The following is a 13,034-nucleotide window of genomic DNA, read 5'->3' on the forward strand; positions in this document are numbered from 1 at the left end:
CAAGTGTTTTGGGGAACTTGTGTGAAATAATTATCAAAGAAATATGGGTTAAATTTCTAGAAGAGGAACAAGTCATATCAAACTGACAAATTGGGTTCAGGACAGGGCGGTCATGTGTATCAAACTTATTAAGATTTTACTCGAGTTATTGCAGGACTGGAAAAAAAAGAGACGAATGGGTGGACACAGTATACAGTAAGTCCTTGTTATACGGTACATATGCATTCCTGAAAACCTTACCACATTTCGAAATTACCGTATACCGAACCCATTATAATATGTAATAATGGATGTGTTCCAACACATTGAAAGTCACCTCTACAGACATGAAAATAGTCATATAAAATAATGTAAAGTAATGCACAAAAGAAATAAATGGAAAATGTTTTTATTTACCTTTCACTCATCACGTATTCTATCATATGATGTCCCTCCCGAGGCTAAGGGACAGTAGGGATTTCAGCCCTCACTCATCTTTGCTGAGTGGGCAGACGAGGCTCTGCTCTGCAGATCCGTTGCATTATTGCCAACTTTTTTTTTTTTTTTTATAGCTCACGATTATTTAACACCGTCCAAATTATCGACTGGGCTAGGCCCAAGTTTCGACTTATGGCAGACGTACCTTCTCCCTGCTCTTTCCTCTTCAAAATATATAATTTTACCTCCAATGTCAGATTACTCCTCCCAAGATGTATTAGACAAGACTTAAAGTCTAATACATCTTGCTCCTCTTTCGCTTTGCCTTTTCAACTCCAGCAGTGTCTGCAGAATGTTTTGGTGCCATTATGGGTGCGTCACTCTACGTCGTGATAATAATATCCACAAAAACTTAACGTGTTCAGCGGGAAACACGGGAAAAGAATGATTGTTGTGGAGGCATGGTGGCGCTAGGTACGATATAAACAAAATACGAGCGGATACCGTATCTATGAAATTTTCTTACCGTAAATAAAATCGAGGGTAGTAATTGCCAAACACCGTAACTGTGAATTTACCGGATGACGAAGTACCGTATAAGGAGGACCTACTGTACCTGGATTTAAAAGAAAAAAAAAAAAAAAAAGGCTTTTGATAAAGTCCCTCATGGAAGACCACTTTGGAAACTAGAGAACATAGGAGGACTGCGAGGAACTTTGCTAGAATGGACAAGAAATTATTTGAAGGATAGGTAGATGAGAACTGTGATCAAAGATACATGCTGAGCTCATCTTGAGGTAAAGTAACAAGTGAAGTGCCACAAGTATCAGTATTAGCCCCCATTATGTTTCAGATTTATGTAAATGACATTCACATTGAGGTAAACAGATATATTGATTAATTTGCTGATGGTGCGAAGCTACTATACTATTATAAGATGCTATCAAAACCAGGGGGGGACTGTCTGCTGTTACAGGAAGATATAAGCAAGATCTATGAGTGGAGTAGGAAGTGGAAATTGGAGTTTAATGCCTAGAAATATCACATAATGGGACTAGGAAAGAGCAAAAGAAGACCGGTATAGAATTATTTGATGGGAGAGGATCAAATAATGAAGACTAAAGAGGAAAAAGATCGGGGAGTGATTAAATGAATGGTTTGGAGTTTAGTTTGGAATGGTTTGGAGTTTAATGCAGAGAAATATTACATAATGGGACTATAGAATCTGGGTCAAATAAATTCGAATGAGTGAAATGAACAGGAACAGGAACAGGATATATAGAAAAAGTAGGAGGGGGGAAGTGGGGATAGGGGAAGAATAGCTGGGGTGATAAGAAAGGAGCTTTAGTAAGAGAGTAAAATCACTGGGGCTTGACCCAGGCGCAAGATGGTGCTGTGTTGCGATGAGCTTCTCGTCTTCAGCAGAGGTGGTGCGGTGCTTGTGCGGGGGGGCGGCATGGTCTTGTCAGGAAGGGCTGCAGCGTCGATGTTGGTGTCAGGAGTGGGGTGGATCACTAGGTGGCGAGTCCTCCACGGCGGGCCAGTTGGCGGACTGGGTTCTGGGTCGTTGTCTGCTCCTTTGTGTCTATATTGTTCTTTTTACCATATCCCTTCTGTATAACATCTGAGAAAGTTAATATTTTGGGTGGTGTGTGGTGTGTCTTGTGCCTTGCTTCTTCCTCCTCAGGAGATAATGGTCGGTCGTCTGTGGGCTTGGCTGGGAAGTTGGCTCAGCTTCGGCTGGAAGTGTTGTTGAAGTAGAGTTCGTCTTCTTCTTTTTCTTCTTTGGCGTTTCCCAGCCTACTTCTTCTGCTGGTGGAAGCTCGACAGGCGGAAGTGGCTGGTCTGAATCGCTCTCTTCCACATCGACGAGCTCGTCCTCTTCTTCCTCGTCTTCCTCAACGATCTCAACCTCTTCCTGTAGGTCTTCGGAGCGAGGTTGGACTTTGTTTTGGCGAGACGGCTGGTGGCCCCTCAGTGGCTTCGATGTGTATGGGAACAAGGTTCCGAAGGCTTGTGGTGGAATTCTTATGCCGGGTAGGCCATTGTGCATCAGCAGCAGTGGAATTAGAGCTTGCAGACGTCGGGCGTTGCCGCCGGCAAGGACTTTTGCGGCGCAGATGCAAGCCGATATCTTGGCTTCCACATCCCACGTCTTGAGAGGTGGCTTTGGGTGTGAAGTCATGCTGGTCCTCCTGGTGTCTCGGGCCTCCGATCCTTTGTCTCCCCCATGGACGGTGAAGACTACATTGTCTCCTTCACGAGGAAGACGTTTTTGTAGGGACCGCTTGAGGCCTGAGAAGTGTATCTGTCTTTGTACTGTGGTCCCTGATGAAGCCGTAACCACGCTTCTGGTTGTACCACCTGACTTCGCCTTGGTGCTGCTGGCCTGCCATCTCGAGGCGAAATGAAGATATATGCAGAAATATTTATGTATGGTGTGTGTACGTGTAAATCATCAGTGTAGTAGGTAATGAAATACAAGGAGGAATTTGTATATGTGGCGTGTGAGTGAATGTTTGTAGTTGTAGTGCATAGGAAGAATAGCATGTAAAAAGAAAGGAAATTAATTGTAATAGTATGTCTGTAAAATAGAGGGAGAGCGTGTGTCACACATATAGAAAATGGTATATGAGTGATATGGGTGACTGAATGAAAATCTAAGCCCCGAAAAACACATAAGCAAGCTATTTGGATTATCATATAAAATGTTGACTAATATAAGAGAGGCATTTCAATGTTCACATACATATCTACACACGTACGCGAGCATATCATATACACTTGGAAACACAAAGGATGTACAACTAACCAGTGTCTAGTTACTCTAGTATATGTATCATGCAGGGCAGCACATTATCCCGGGTGAAACCATTTCTGGCGCATAACCCTCCTAGTGTAGGCACTATGTCTGATGTTGGTGACGACAGTGTTGCATGATTGTTTCACTATCGACTTTAAACTAGATACTGAGTGCTTCCTAACGACTTCCAGACACTTGATGTTATGGCATCAAGGTCTCTAAGGAACTATACCACAGATGCACGGCTTTGCACGCCCAATAGCCTCGTGAAGACGTCGTTGTGACAGACACGAAACCTATGTATAGAAGAAACTGTATCTGCTGGCCCACACTGACTTACAATAGTATATGCTGTAACAGTAACTCATGAATAGCTCTAGCTTCACCTCCCTGGTGGAGAAGGAAAACCTCCTCAGGATATAGTGTTTCCTACAACTGTGGTTTAATTTAGCTATTTCTTGACGTCAGATCGTCTTGTGAATCACACAACACATGCCCTAAGTATAGTGAAGCTGTCCACGAACTGTAATGGTTCATTATTCAGGATTATTGTCCGCACCTACAGAACTTTGGAGTTTTTGTGTGGAACAACCAAACACTCCGACTTGGTGGTGTTGTACAGTATAATTATGATGTCATGCTCCCTGGCATACGCCTCTCACCACGTACTTACCTTTTGCTGCCTGTCATGCTCAGGAGAGTAACTCCTGAGCCTATCACAGCGCGATAGATATATGCGCCTGTCTCGCTGCAGATTGCCACTCCTTTTGCTAATCGTAACAGATCAGATGAAGAAAACGTACCAAATCTTAACAAAACGTACACCAACATTTAAAATATATCTAAATGTAAGGAACATAGTTATTTTCTTACTTCTGATTAAAGATGTAAATCCTCTTCCTCCCATGTATCTTACACACACACACACACACACACACACACACACACACACACACAAATACACACAATATGCACACATATAACCTATAGCTGCATTAAGTAAGCAACATTTTCCCAATACTGCTTCCCTTAAATTGAAGTAAACTGTCAACATAATGTGATTCTTCATCTATTTAACAAAACTCACGCTGTTCGGCCAACAACTTTTGACTGGTCAGAATACATATCCTTTTCCTTCAAGAAATATTTATTACTGAATTAAGTGATAAGTGCATGACAGACGATGTATGCCAGAAATGAGGACAGAAACAAGCGGGCGCGGAATGGAAATGACCGAGACTTCTTTCTCCTCTTCGTTTTTTTTTTTTTTTTTTTCTCTCGCTCTTCTCTTTCCCCTTTCCGCCAGAATTTCGAAAGCGATACGATGTATTAGACTTCGTCTAAAACATCTTGAGTATGGCGGTCACCAATGATATATCCGATATGAGGACAGGGAGTAAAAACGGGGAACAATGTCAGACTATTGTATTATCAAACCACAGCAATGAGCAGTACATATTTTTTTTTTTCGCATTTAGCTCAGAGGAACCAAGTTTTAAATCATGTTGGTCTTCAATGTATGTAGTCACTTTCGTAGGGCATAAATTCTCCAACAGACTATATATTTCACGCAGCCACAGCTACCGAGCTCTTATCTGTTCTTGATATTACTCGGCACACCTTATGTAAATGGTAAATGTTTTTCTTCCATAACTGCTGAACAACCCTATGAATGAAGACAAGATAAGAATGCGATGATATGAGTGAAAATTAATGGGCAATGGTACAAGCAGTATAAGGGAGCCGAATTCACACTTACCGAAAACTTCCATTATAAGATGGAACAAACGTATAAGCCAACATTGCTTAATTTTCTTGAAAGAGGCACAACCCTGCCACCGCTATGGTGTCGCACCAGTTAATAGCAGTGAGTATCCTCTTCTTTATTATTACAATTAATATTATGATTGATTTTTGATAAGTCAGTACACGACTTTTATGTCGTAGATAATTATTTTCTCATCCGTACTTGCTCACTGTATGCCTCCCTTCCCCTTTCCTCTTCCCTTCCTGCTGTCTCACTGCATTAAATTTCTTCTTACCTCAATTCTCTCCACCTTAATTTAAGCAAAAGTTAACCACATTATGTTCACTCTTCCATCCCTTTCATTGGTAAAACTAAAATTTTTCCTGCTTCCGTTTCTCTTTCCTATGACTAACACATTTTGAGGAGGATCTCACAAGTTAAGCTGGCCATCCTTCTTGATTCATCTATTTACTTGAGGGAGCACACTAATGTAAACAACCTTCTTTTCTTTATATATATATATATATATATATATATATATATATATATATATATATATATATATATATATATATATGATTTGCAGTTTGAGCCAATACACCCTATCTTAAATTTCTTTTTCCCTAAGTCTAACAAGCTTGGGGACCTCCTGGGAAAGCGGGGTTTTTCGGTGGGGAAAGCAAAAATGAGGCAATTTGGGGGTCCGAAAAAATTTAAGGAACAAATACCCATTTTTAAGATTAAAAAAAGGGGGAAAATCACAAAATTCATGAGTAAAAATACCTAACCTAACCGGATCTCCCCTACACACTAACCTAACCCTAACATAAGCCTAACCTAACGTGACCTAAAGCAATATATATATATATATATATATATATATATATATATATATATATATATATATATATATATATATTGCTTTAGGTAGAGTTGTATCCTTAATTTGTATATAGATATATGTGTGTGTGTGTGTGTGTGTGTGTGTGTGTGTGTGTGAGCCAGTGACTGCTAGTTTTAATAATTTCTTAGTTTTGGTTTATAGTGTTTTTAAAATCTAAAATCAGAGTTTTCCTTATTTAGAGAGTTAAATCTGTCAGTTTGAGAGAGTTATAGGAAATATATTATATGCATTTTCAATATCAGCTGAAACCCTTGTTACATAACTCCTGCTAATGTTAATTTCTCTCTCTCTCTCTCTCTCTCTCTCTCTCTCTCTCTCTCTCTCTCTCTCTCTCTCTCTCTCTCTCTCTCCTGACATTTAATCGCTAGTCTTTGATTCCGACAAAAATTCTTTTCCTATTTATTTATGTATTCCAGATATATTGCATGTATTTATCTAATTGTATTGTACAGGGTTTGAGCAGGGCTCATAGTGTCCTGTCTCCATATCTCCATTTATCTCATTTTTCCTTAAAGTTATGCACATTATGTGATGTAACAACTTCATTATCAAGTGCATTCCATTTTTCCACCATTCTGTTTGGAAAAGTATACTTTCCAATATCCTTCACACACTGCCTCATTCTGATCTTCTTTTCATGTCCTCTTGTCCTTCCATCTTCTGTCAACGGCACCAGGTCTTCTTTGTCTATCTTTTCAGTGCCATTGACTATATTTATCTTGTAATGTTGGCAGTCCCATTTCCTTCAGTCTTTCTTCATATGTTAGGTCCTTTAATTCTGGCACCATCTCAGTAGCAATCTTGTGTACCCTTTCCAATTTTTTATATTATTTTTAGAGCTCAGAGACCATGTCACTGCTGCATATTCCAGCCTTGGATGTATCATGCTTGTGATGATTTTTTTCATCATTTCTTTGTCCATGTATTGAAATGCCAGTCTTATTTTATATGATAGCTAGTCCAAATATCTTGCTTATGTGTTTTTCATGGCTCAGATTTTCATATATGATCACTCCCAGATTTTTTTCCTCTTTAGTCTTCATTATTTATTCCTCTCACATCAAATAGATCCATACCAGTCTTCTCTTCCTCTTTCCCAGTTCCATTATGTGACATTTCTTGGTATTACACTCCAATTTCCACTTCCTGCTCCACTCATAGATCTTGTTTATATCTTCCTGCAACAGCAGACAGTCCTCTCTGGTCTTGATAATTCTTAGCAGCTTTGCATCATCAGCAAATGAGTTTTTATAACTTAACCCCAATGTGAATGTTGTTTACGTAAATCTGGAACATAATGGTAGCTAACACTGATCATTATGGCACTCTGCTAGTTACTTTACCCAAGATGAGTATGTATCTCTGATCACAGTTCTCATTTCCCTATCCTTCAAATAATCTCTTGCCCATTCTAGCAAAATTCCTCACAGCCCTCCTATGTTCTCTAGTTTCCAAAGTAATCTTCCATGAGGGACTTTATCAAAAGCCTTTTTAATATCCAGGTATACTGTGTCCACCCATCCATCTCTATTTTCAAGTCCTGCAATAACTCTTGAGTATAAGCCTAATAAGTTTGATACACATGACTTCCCTGTCCTGAACCCAAATTGTCTGTTTGATATGAATTGCTCCTCTTCTAGAAATTTAACCCATTTTTTTTATAATTATTTCACACAACTTCTCCAAGACTGTTTTTTTATTTTTTTTCTTATACGTTAAGGCCTATAGCGCCTGTAGGCACACTTGAAGAGTGTATGGGAAGTGCTGTTCAGCTTCCACCCATTAGTGGCGCAGGCAATTTTATTTTTAGTGGTAACCATATTAGGGCCCATATCACCCTGAAGCTCATCTTGGGTGTAACCACCTAGAACCTGGGTATCCTGGTGACATGTAGGTAACTTTAAACCACTCGACAAAGTGTTTAAGGCTGTATGTGGTGGGATTTGAACCTACGCATGGATGTCTGCCCAATCCCACGCTCACCACCTTATCCACTATGCCACTGCCTCCCTATAAGTGTTGTAAGTAACACTGGTCTGTAGTTTAGTGGTTCAGTTGCCTTTCCTCCTTTAAATATCGGTATTACGTTGGCCCTTTTCCATTCTAGTTGAATTTTTCCTTGATTTATTGAACTTGTAATTATTTCCTAAATTGGATCCAGTAGTTACTCTTTACATTCTTTTAACACCAAGCCTGATACACTATCTGGCCCCATTGCTTTTCTGACATCCAACTTATCCAATAATCTTCCAATAACCTCTTTGTGCACTGCGATCTCCTGTAATCCTTGGAAATGCCATGTCCTATTAGGTTCTGTGGAATCTTCTGGAGTGAACACCGTTTTGAAGCTCTCATTCATTATTTCACACATTTCCTTCTCTGTTTGGTATGTCTTCCCTTCTTTAATTATTTTTTCAATTGTTTCCTTGTTCTTAGTTTTGCCGTTTATAAACTTGTAGAAAAGTTTGGGTTCGTCTTTGCTAATATTCACCACATCTTTCTCAAAGTTTCTTTCTGCCTTTCTCCTTACTCTAATATACTTATTAATTTCTGGCATCTTTGTACTGCTGTCTGTTATAACATTTCTCTGTTTTATGAGTGTCTTCCACGCTTTATCTTTTGCATTTTTAGTTTGTATGCATCTAGCATTGTACCAAACATGTATTTTTTTTCTTAACTATAAACAGGTACAAATTTTTTTACTTCTTCATTATATTTCTGTAAGAATATGTCATATTTCCCTTGTACTGTCTTTCTGTACATAATATTTCTCTACTCATTATCAGCAAAATTGATCCTTAATTTTTCAAAATCCACTCTTGCATAATTTAATCTCTCTCCTTTATAGCCATCTTCCTCCTGAATTTGCATCTCTAATGTCACATGATTACTTCTCCCCATTGGACTAAGGTATTGTATGATTGGAGGTGTGTGTGTGTGTGAGAGAGAGAGAGAGAGAGAGAGAGAGAGAGAGAGAGAGAGAGAGAGAGAGAGAGAGACAGAGATAACACTAAATTTTCATGTAGCTAACACTTGAAGATATTGCAGGAGGTGCTGTTGCCGTGTGAGGCAGTGCAGATGGGGCTTCAGAGTGTGGTGCTGAAGGCATCTAACCAGACCCTCTGTCCACAACTACAGACACAAATGGAGTGCAGTATTGCAGAGACTGAGGAGAGCCGAAGAGCTGAGGAGTATGTGCCACGGTGTTCTTTCCATAAGATTGTTAAAAAAGGCAGGAATAACTAGGTGCAGAGACCATATCACTAGATAAGCTTTATCAGACAGGTACAATGAAATAAGTAGAAAGGATTATGAAAGATATAACTCATCCACTTCATAATTGTTATACATATCTAAGATATGGTAGAGGGTTGGCTTTGCCCATGCAGCACACTGACAGATATAGAAAGTCATTTGTACCTAAAAGCTTTCTTCTCTTCAACCACCTATTATCACTATAGCTTTTAGGTGATAACTGTATGTGATAGTCTGTGATAAAGGTAGAAATAACTTACTATTGAATGTATAAGAAAGGAAATCAACATTTCATTTGAACAGCCTAAGTAACATTTTTTAAATGATTTTAAATGTTTTTATTGCTGCATTGATTTGATTTATTTTTAATGTACAAATAACTACCAGGGAGCTCCTAACCCAAAATGAATTTCATATTGTATACAAAATTTAATGTATTACAATTTGACAAATAAAGTATCTTATCTTATCTTATCTTATAAGACTAAAGGAAGTCACTTTACTATAATGTAGTGGTGGAAAGTATACTTTCAGGATACTGTAAGACTAAAAGTCAAAGGTTTGGGCATCCTATCTGTGTTTATGCAAACTTGGTTTCTTCTTTCCACAGGCTGCTAAGTTTTGCAAATTCAAAAAAATCTGAAAAACTTTTGAGCGTCATCAGTGCAGCTGTTCCCAGCAGCATTCTACCACCTGGCTGCTGTGCAGATCTTTTTGATATTCGGGCAGGCAGAAGTGGTCCTGACGACAGAATCTATAACAAACATGCGGATATTCGAATGATGGTATGCTGGAGACTTTGAAGTCATGTCAATATGCACAGTGAAAGAAAGTAAATGTTTATCTTACCTGGATAACTTTATATTATCTTGTTTAATTCCACTGTTATTGGTGATTCAAATTCAGCATTGTTGTCTCTGAGGCAAGTGATCCAAGTAGTTATTCATGGGATGGTGTGATGTTCATATGGCCAGGTAGAAGTGTTGTGGTGTAGCCTCTTGGTGTTTTTAAATATTCACTGGGTACAAAACATGTGAAATGAGAACACACTGCTGTACTATTTGAGAAAGAATATTAATTATATAGTGTTCCTGCTATGCTATCTAACACAGGTTTCCCATTGGCTCCTATTTGACGTTGTTCTTCCCCACACTAAACTTGGTTCGCTGTGGCCAGTCCCGCTTGAGGTAGTGTGCCATGGTATCTCTGCTGTCCCAAAGGCAAAGATAACAAGAATTCTTGGTAAAGCCGCTTTGGAGACCCATCAGGAAAGCCACCATTTTGAAGTCTCCTTTAACCTCCCAACCGTACTCTTCATATTTCAAGGCATCTAACAACATCTTGACACTCTTGTATTCCTCTTTGAGCTGGACAGAGTGGGCGAGGGGGAGAGATGGGTACATATTCCCGTTATGAAGCAGCACTGCTTTGAGGCTTCTGCAAGAGCTGTTGATAAAGAGCCGCCACTCTTTGGGGTTAAGGGTAATTCCAATTGACTCAAACAGACCGGTCACATTGTGGCAAAAGCAAAGCTCATCTTGACGAGTGTAAAAGTTTGAAAAATGCTGGTGATGCTTTCTCTGACCTGATATGTGCACACTCTCATCTAGCAAATTCCACTGCTTGAGTCTCGACGTTAAAAGCTCGCCATTTGACTTCGTGAGGCCAAGATCTCTGATCAGGTCATTGATGTCTTCTTGGCTGGGATAGTATGGATTTCTCTCATCAGTTGCATCTCTGAACTCTGGATCAGTGTCTTCATGTTCTTCTGAACTACTTTCCTTTTGTAAACACTGCTGCTCTCTCGTAGGAGAAGAGGGTACGGGGAGCTCAGAGCAGTGTGGCACTGGTGCAATGGATGACAGAAGGTCAGGATATATGATAGTAGGCGCATTTTTGCCTGCTCATCGTTTGGAAGTTTCTACCATACAGAAAAAGCAATTGCTTGAGTGATCAGTTGGTTCCTTCCAAATTCGGGGGATTGCAAATCTCATAGCTCTGTTATAATTATAATAATAATTATAATAGGCTTGTTTCAAAACATCACTGGCCAGTTTATAAAAATCAAAGTTTAAAGAGAATAAGCATTATATTCTTCGTTTTTTAGATGAAAGGAATTAGAAAATAACATTAATTGACCAAAGACAAAAAAAAGTCAAAATTGTGTTACACCGTGTAATCATTCAGGACAAGCTTATAAATTCTTGTAGGCTTCTACAACTTACTCAGTTCAGTGTTTGGTGAAGAGACCAGATTAGCACTTTCTTTCATTCATCCATCCCTTGCATCTGCAGCTGATTCAGGCCAGTTAAGACCTCGGAAAATACTCACAAGGACCAGATCATTGGTGATTAATTAGAAAATAATTTTGGGAGGTTAACAAGAGATTAGCAGAAAGTAAGTTTCCTGCTAGTAAATTAATTCCTTGCTATAAAAGTTGCCAGTGAGATAAATTCTGTGAATAAACAGTCACTCAAAGCCATCTGTAATGTGAAATGGTTTTGGTCCAAACACATAACATGATCAGTAAACAAGAAGCACAGTGTCTCTCATTTTAAATTCACTGTTTGTGATATCTGCTGCTACTTCAGCTCTCACATAGTTATGACTTGGTAATAGTGGTAGGTGTCCTGTGATGCAGTGGCAAGAAGGAAGTAGGCTGAATGAAGGGACTGAAGTGTGGGTAATTAGCATATACAGGCTAAATGCTAGGTTATAGAATAGTACCTTCGTTTAGGCAGACACACAAGAGGTGAAATATCTATCAGGACACAGGCCTGAGATTAGACAAACACCTTTGGGGGTGGAGTGTCTGTCTGAAGTAGTAATAAGCTGAGTTGAAGGAATGGGGAAATGTGTTGGATGTTGGCTAGAACATGACAGCTGAGTGAGGGAGCAGGATGCAGTATATCTCCAACAGCTTCTTGAATGTGACTGCATGAGTGAGAGCAGGAGTGTAATTCTGATTGCTCCTTCAGTGTAACTGACTCCCAGCATCTGAAGTAAGCTGGATACGAATTTGTTTCGGACCTAACACCATAACTTTGACAGCGCATCTATTTTGTCAGATTCCACGTGGTGCCACTATCCTGGAGTGGAGGAGCAAAAAGAGCTCTTGGAGCTCTGTTGTTATTTATGGCCACAAGAAATTCACTGGTGGTATTGGGGATGAAGATAATGAGCAGCCAGAAAATAATGAAAAGTGGCGTGAGTACTTCATAGCAGAGCCCAGCGAGGCGACCTCAGTAGTGTGCATGGACAAGCTGAATGGAGAGGCGGCACACATTAGCTGCAGGTGAGCAGGCTTTGGATTTTTAACACATTTTTATTTGTGTATATTCTGAAGGAAAATATATGCTGATCCTTTAATGAATGCTGCTGCAACTATTGGGTTGTGGAATTCTGAAAATATAAATCTCGGAAAACTAAATATTATTTAGAAATTGAACAGAATATTGTAACAGACTGATCATTCTCACATCAAACACAAAGAGTTACTTCTTAACACCTTTGACTATGATATTTACTGTTTTGAAAAAAGTATTTTGAATTGATTAACTCTTAGTTTGGAAATGATAAAAAAAGACAGAAGATTTATATTGCATCATATTGTTGAGGAAATTCTTCCTTTACAACAGCAATTCAGTGTATTATAACAATGGTTCTTCACCTGCCAGTGTTCCTTTCTGCATGATCTAACTAACTGCATCCCATACTAGCAACTTGTAATATCCATAAATTTGTCCTTTTGGGTATCTCACCAATAATGTGCCCATGTCTATTTTGTTTTTGTTGTTGAAGCAAGTGGTATAGCCATGAAGCTACTTTCCATGAGTTGAATGACACTACTTCTGTGGGCAGATCACTGACAGAGATGGCTCATTGAAACCAACATGTTTTACTGAAGG

The 13,034-nt window shown here is 39.2% G+C and overlaps 1 protein-coding gene across 1 annotated transcript in view; it reads left to right on the forward strand.

Moving 5' to 3' along the window:
• Positions 1-4,930: 4,930 nt before the first annotated feature.
• LOC123514706 overlaps positions 4,931-13,034 on the forward strand; it is a 32,357-nt gene continuing 24,253 nt past the window's right edge. The window contains exons 1-4 of the mRNA XM_045272770.1: positions 4,931-5,087; positions 8,920-9,062; positions 9,737-9,911; positions 12,195-12,421. Of these exons, the coding sequence (XP_045128705.1) occupies positions 5,064-5,087; positions 8,920-9,062; positions 9,737-9,911; positions 12,195-12,421 (569 nt within the window). The 5' untranslated portion in view covers positions 4,931-5,063. The remainder of the gene's footprint in view (positions 5,088-8,919; positions 9,063-9,736; positions 9,912-12,194; positions 12,422-13,034) is intronic.

Source organism: Portunus trituberculatus, chromosome 38 (assembly GCF_017591435.1).
Source record: "Portunus trituberculatus isolate SZX2019 chromosome 38, ASM1759143v1, whole genome shotgun sequence".
Taxonomy (NCBI): Eukaryota; Metazoa; Arthropoda; class Malacostraca; order Decapoda; family Portunidae; genus Portunus; species Portunus trituberculatus.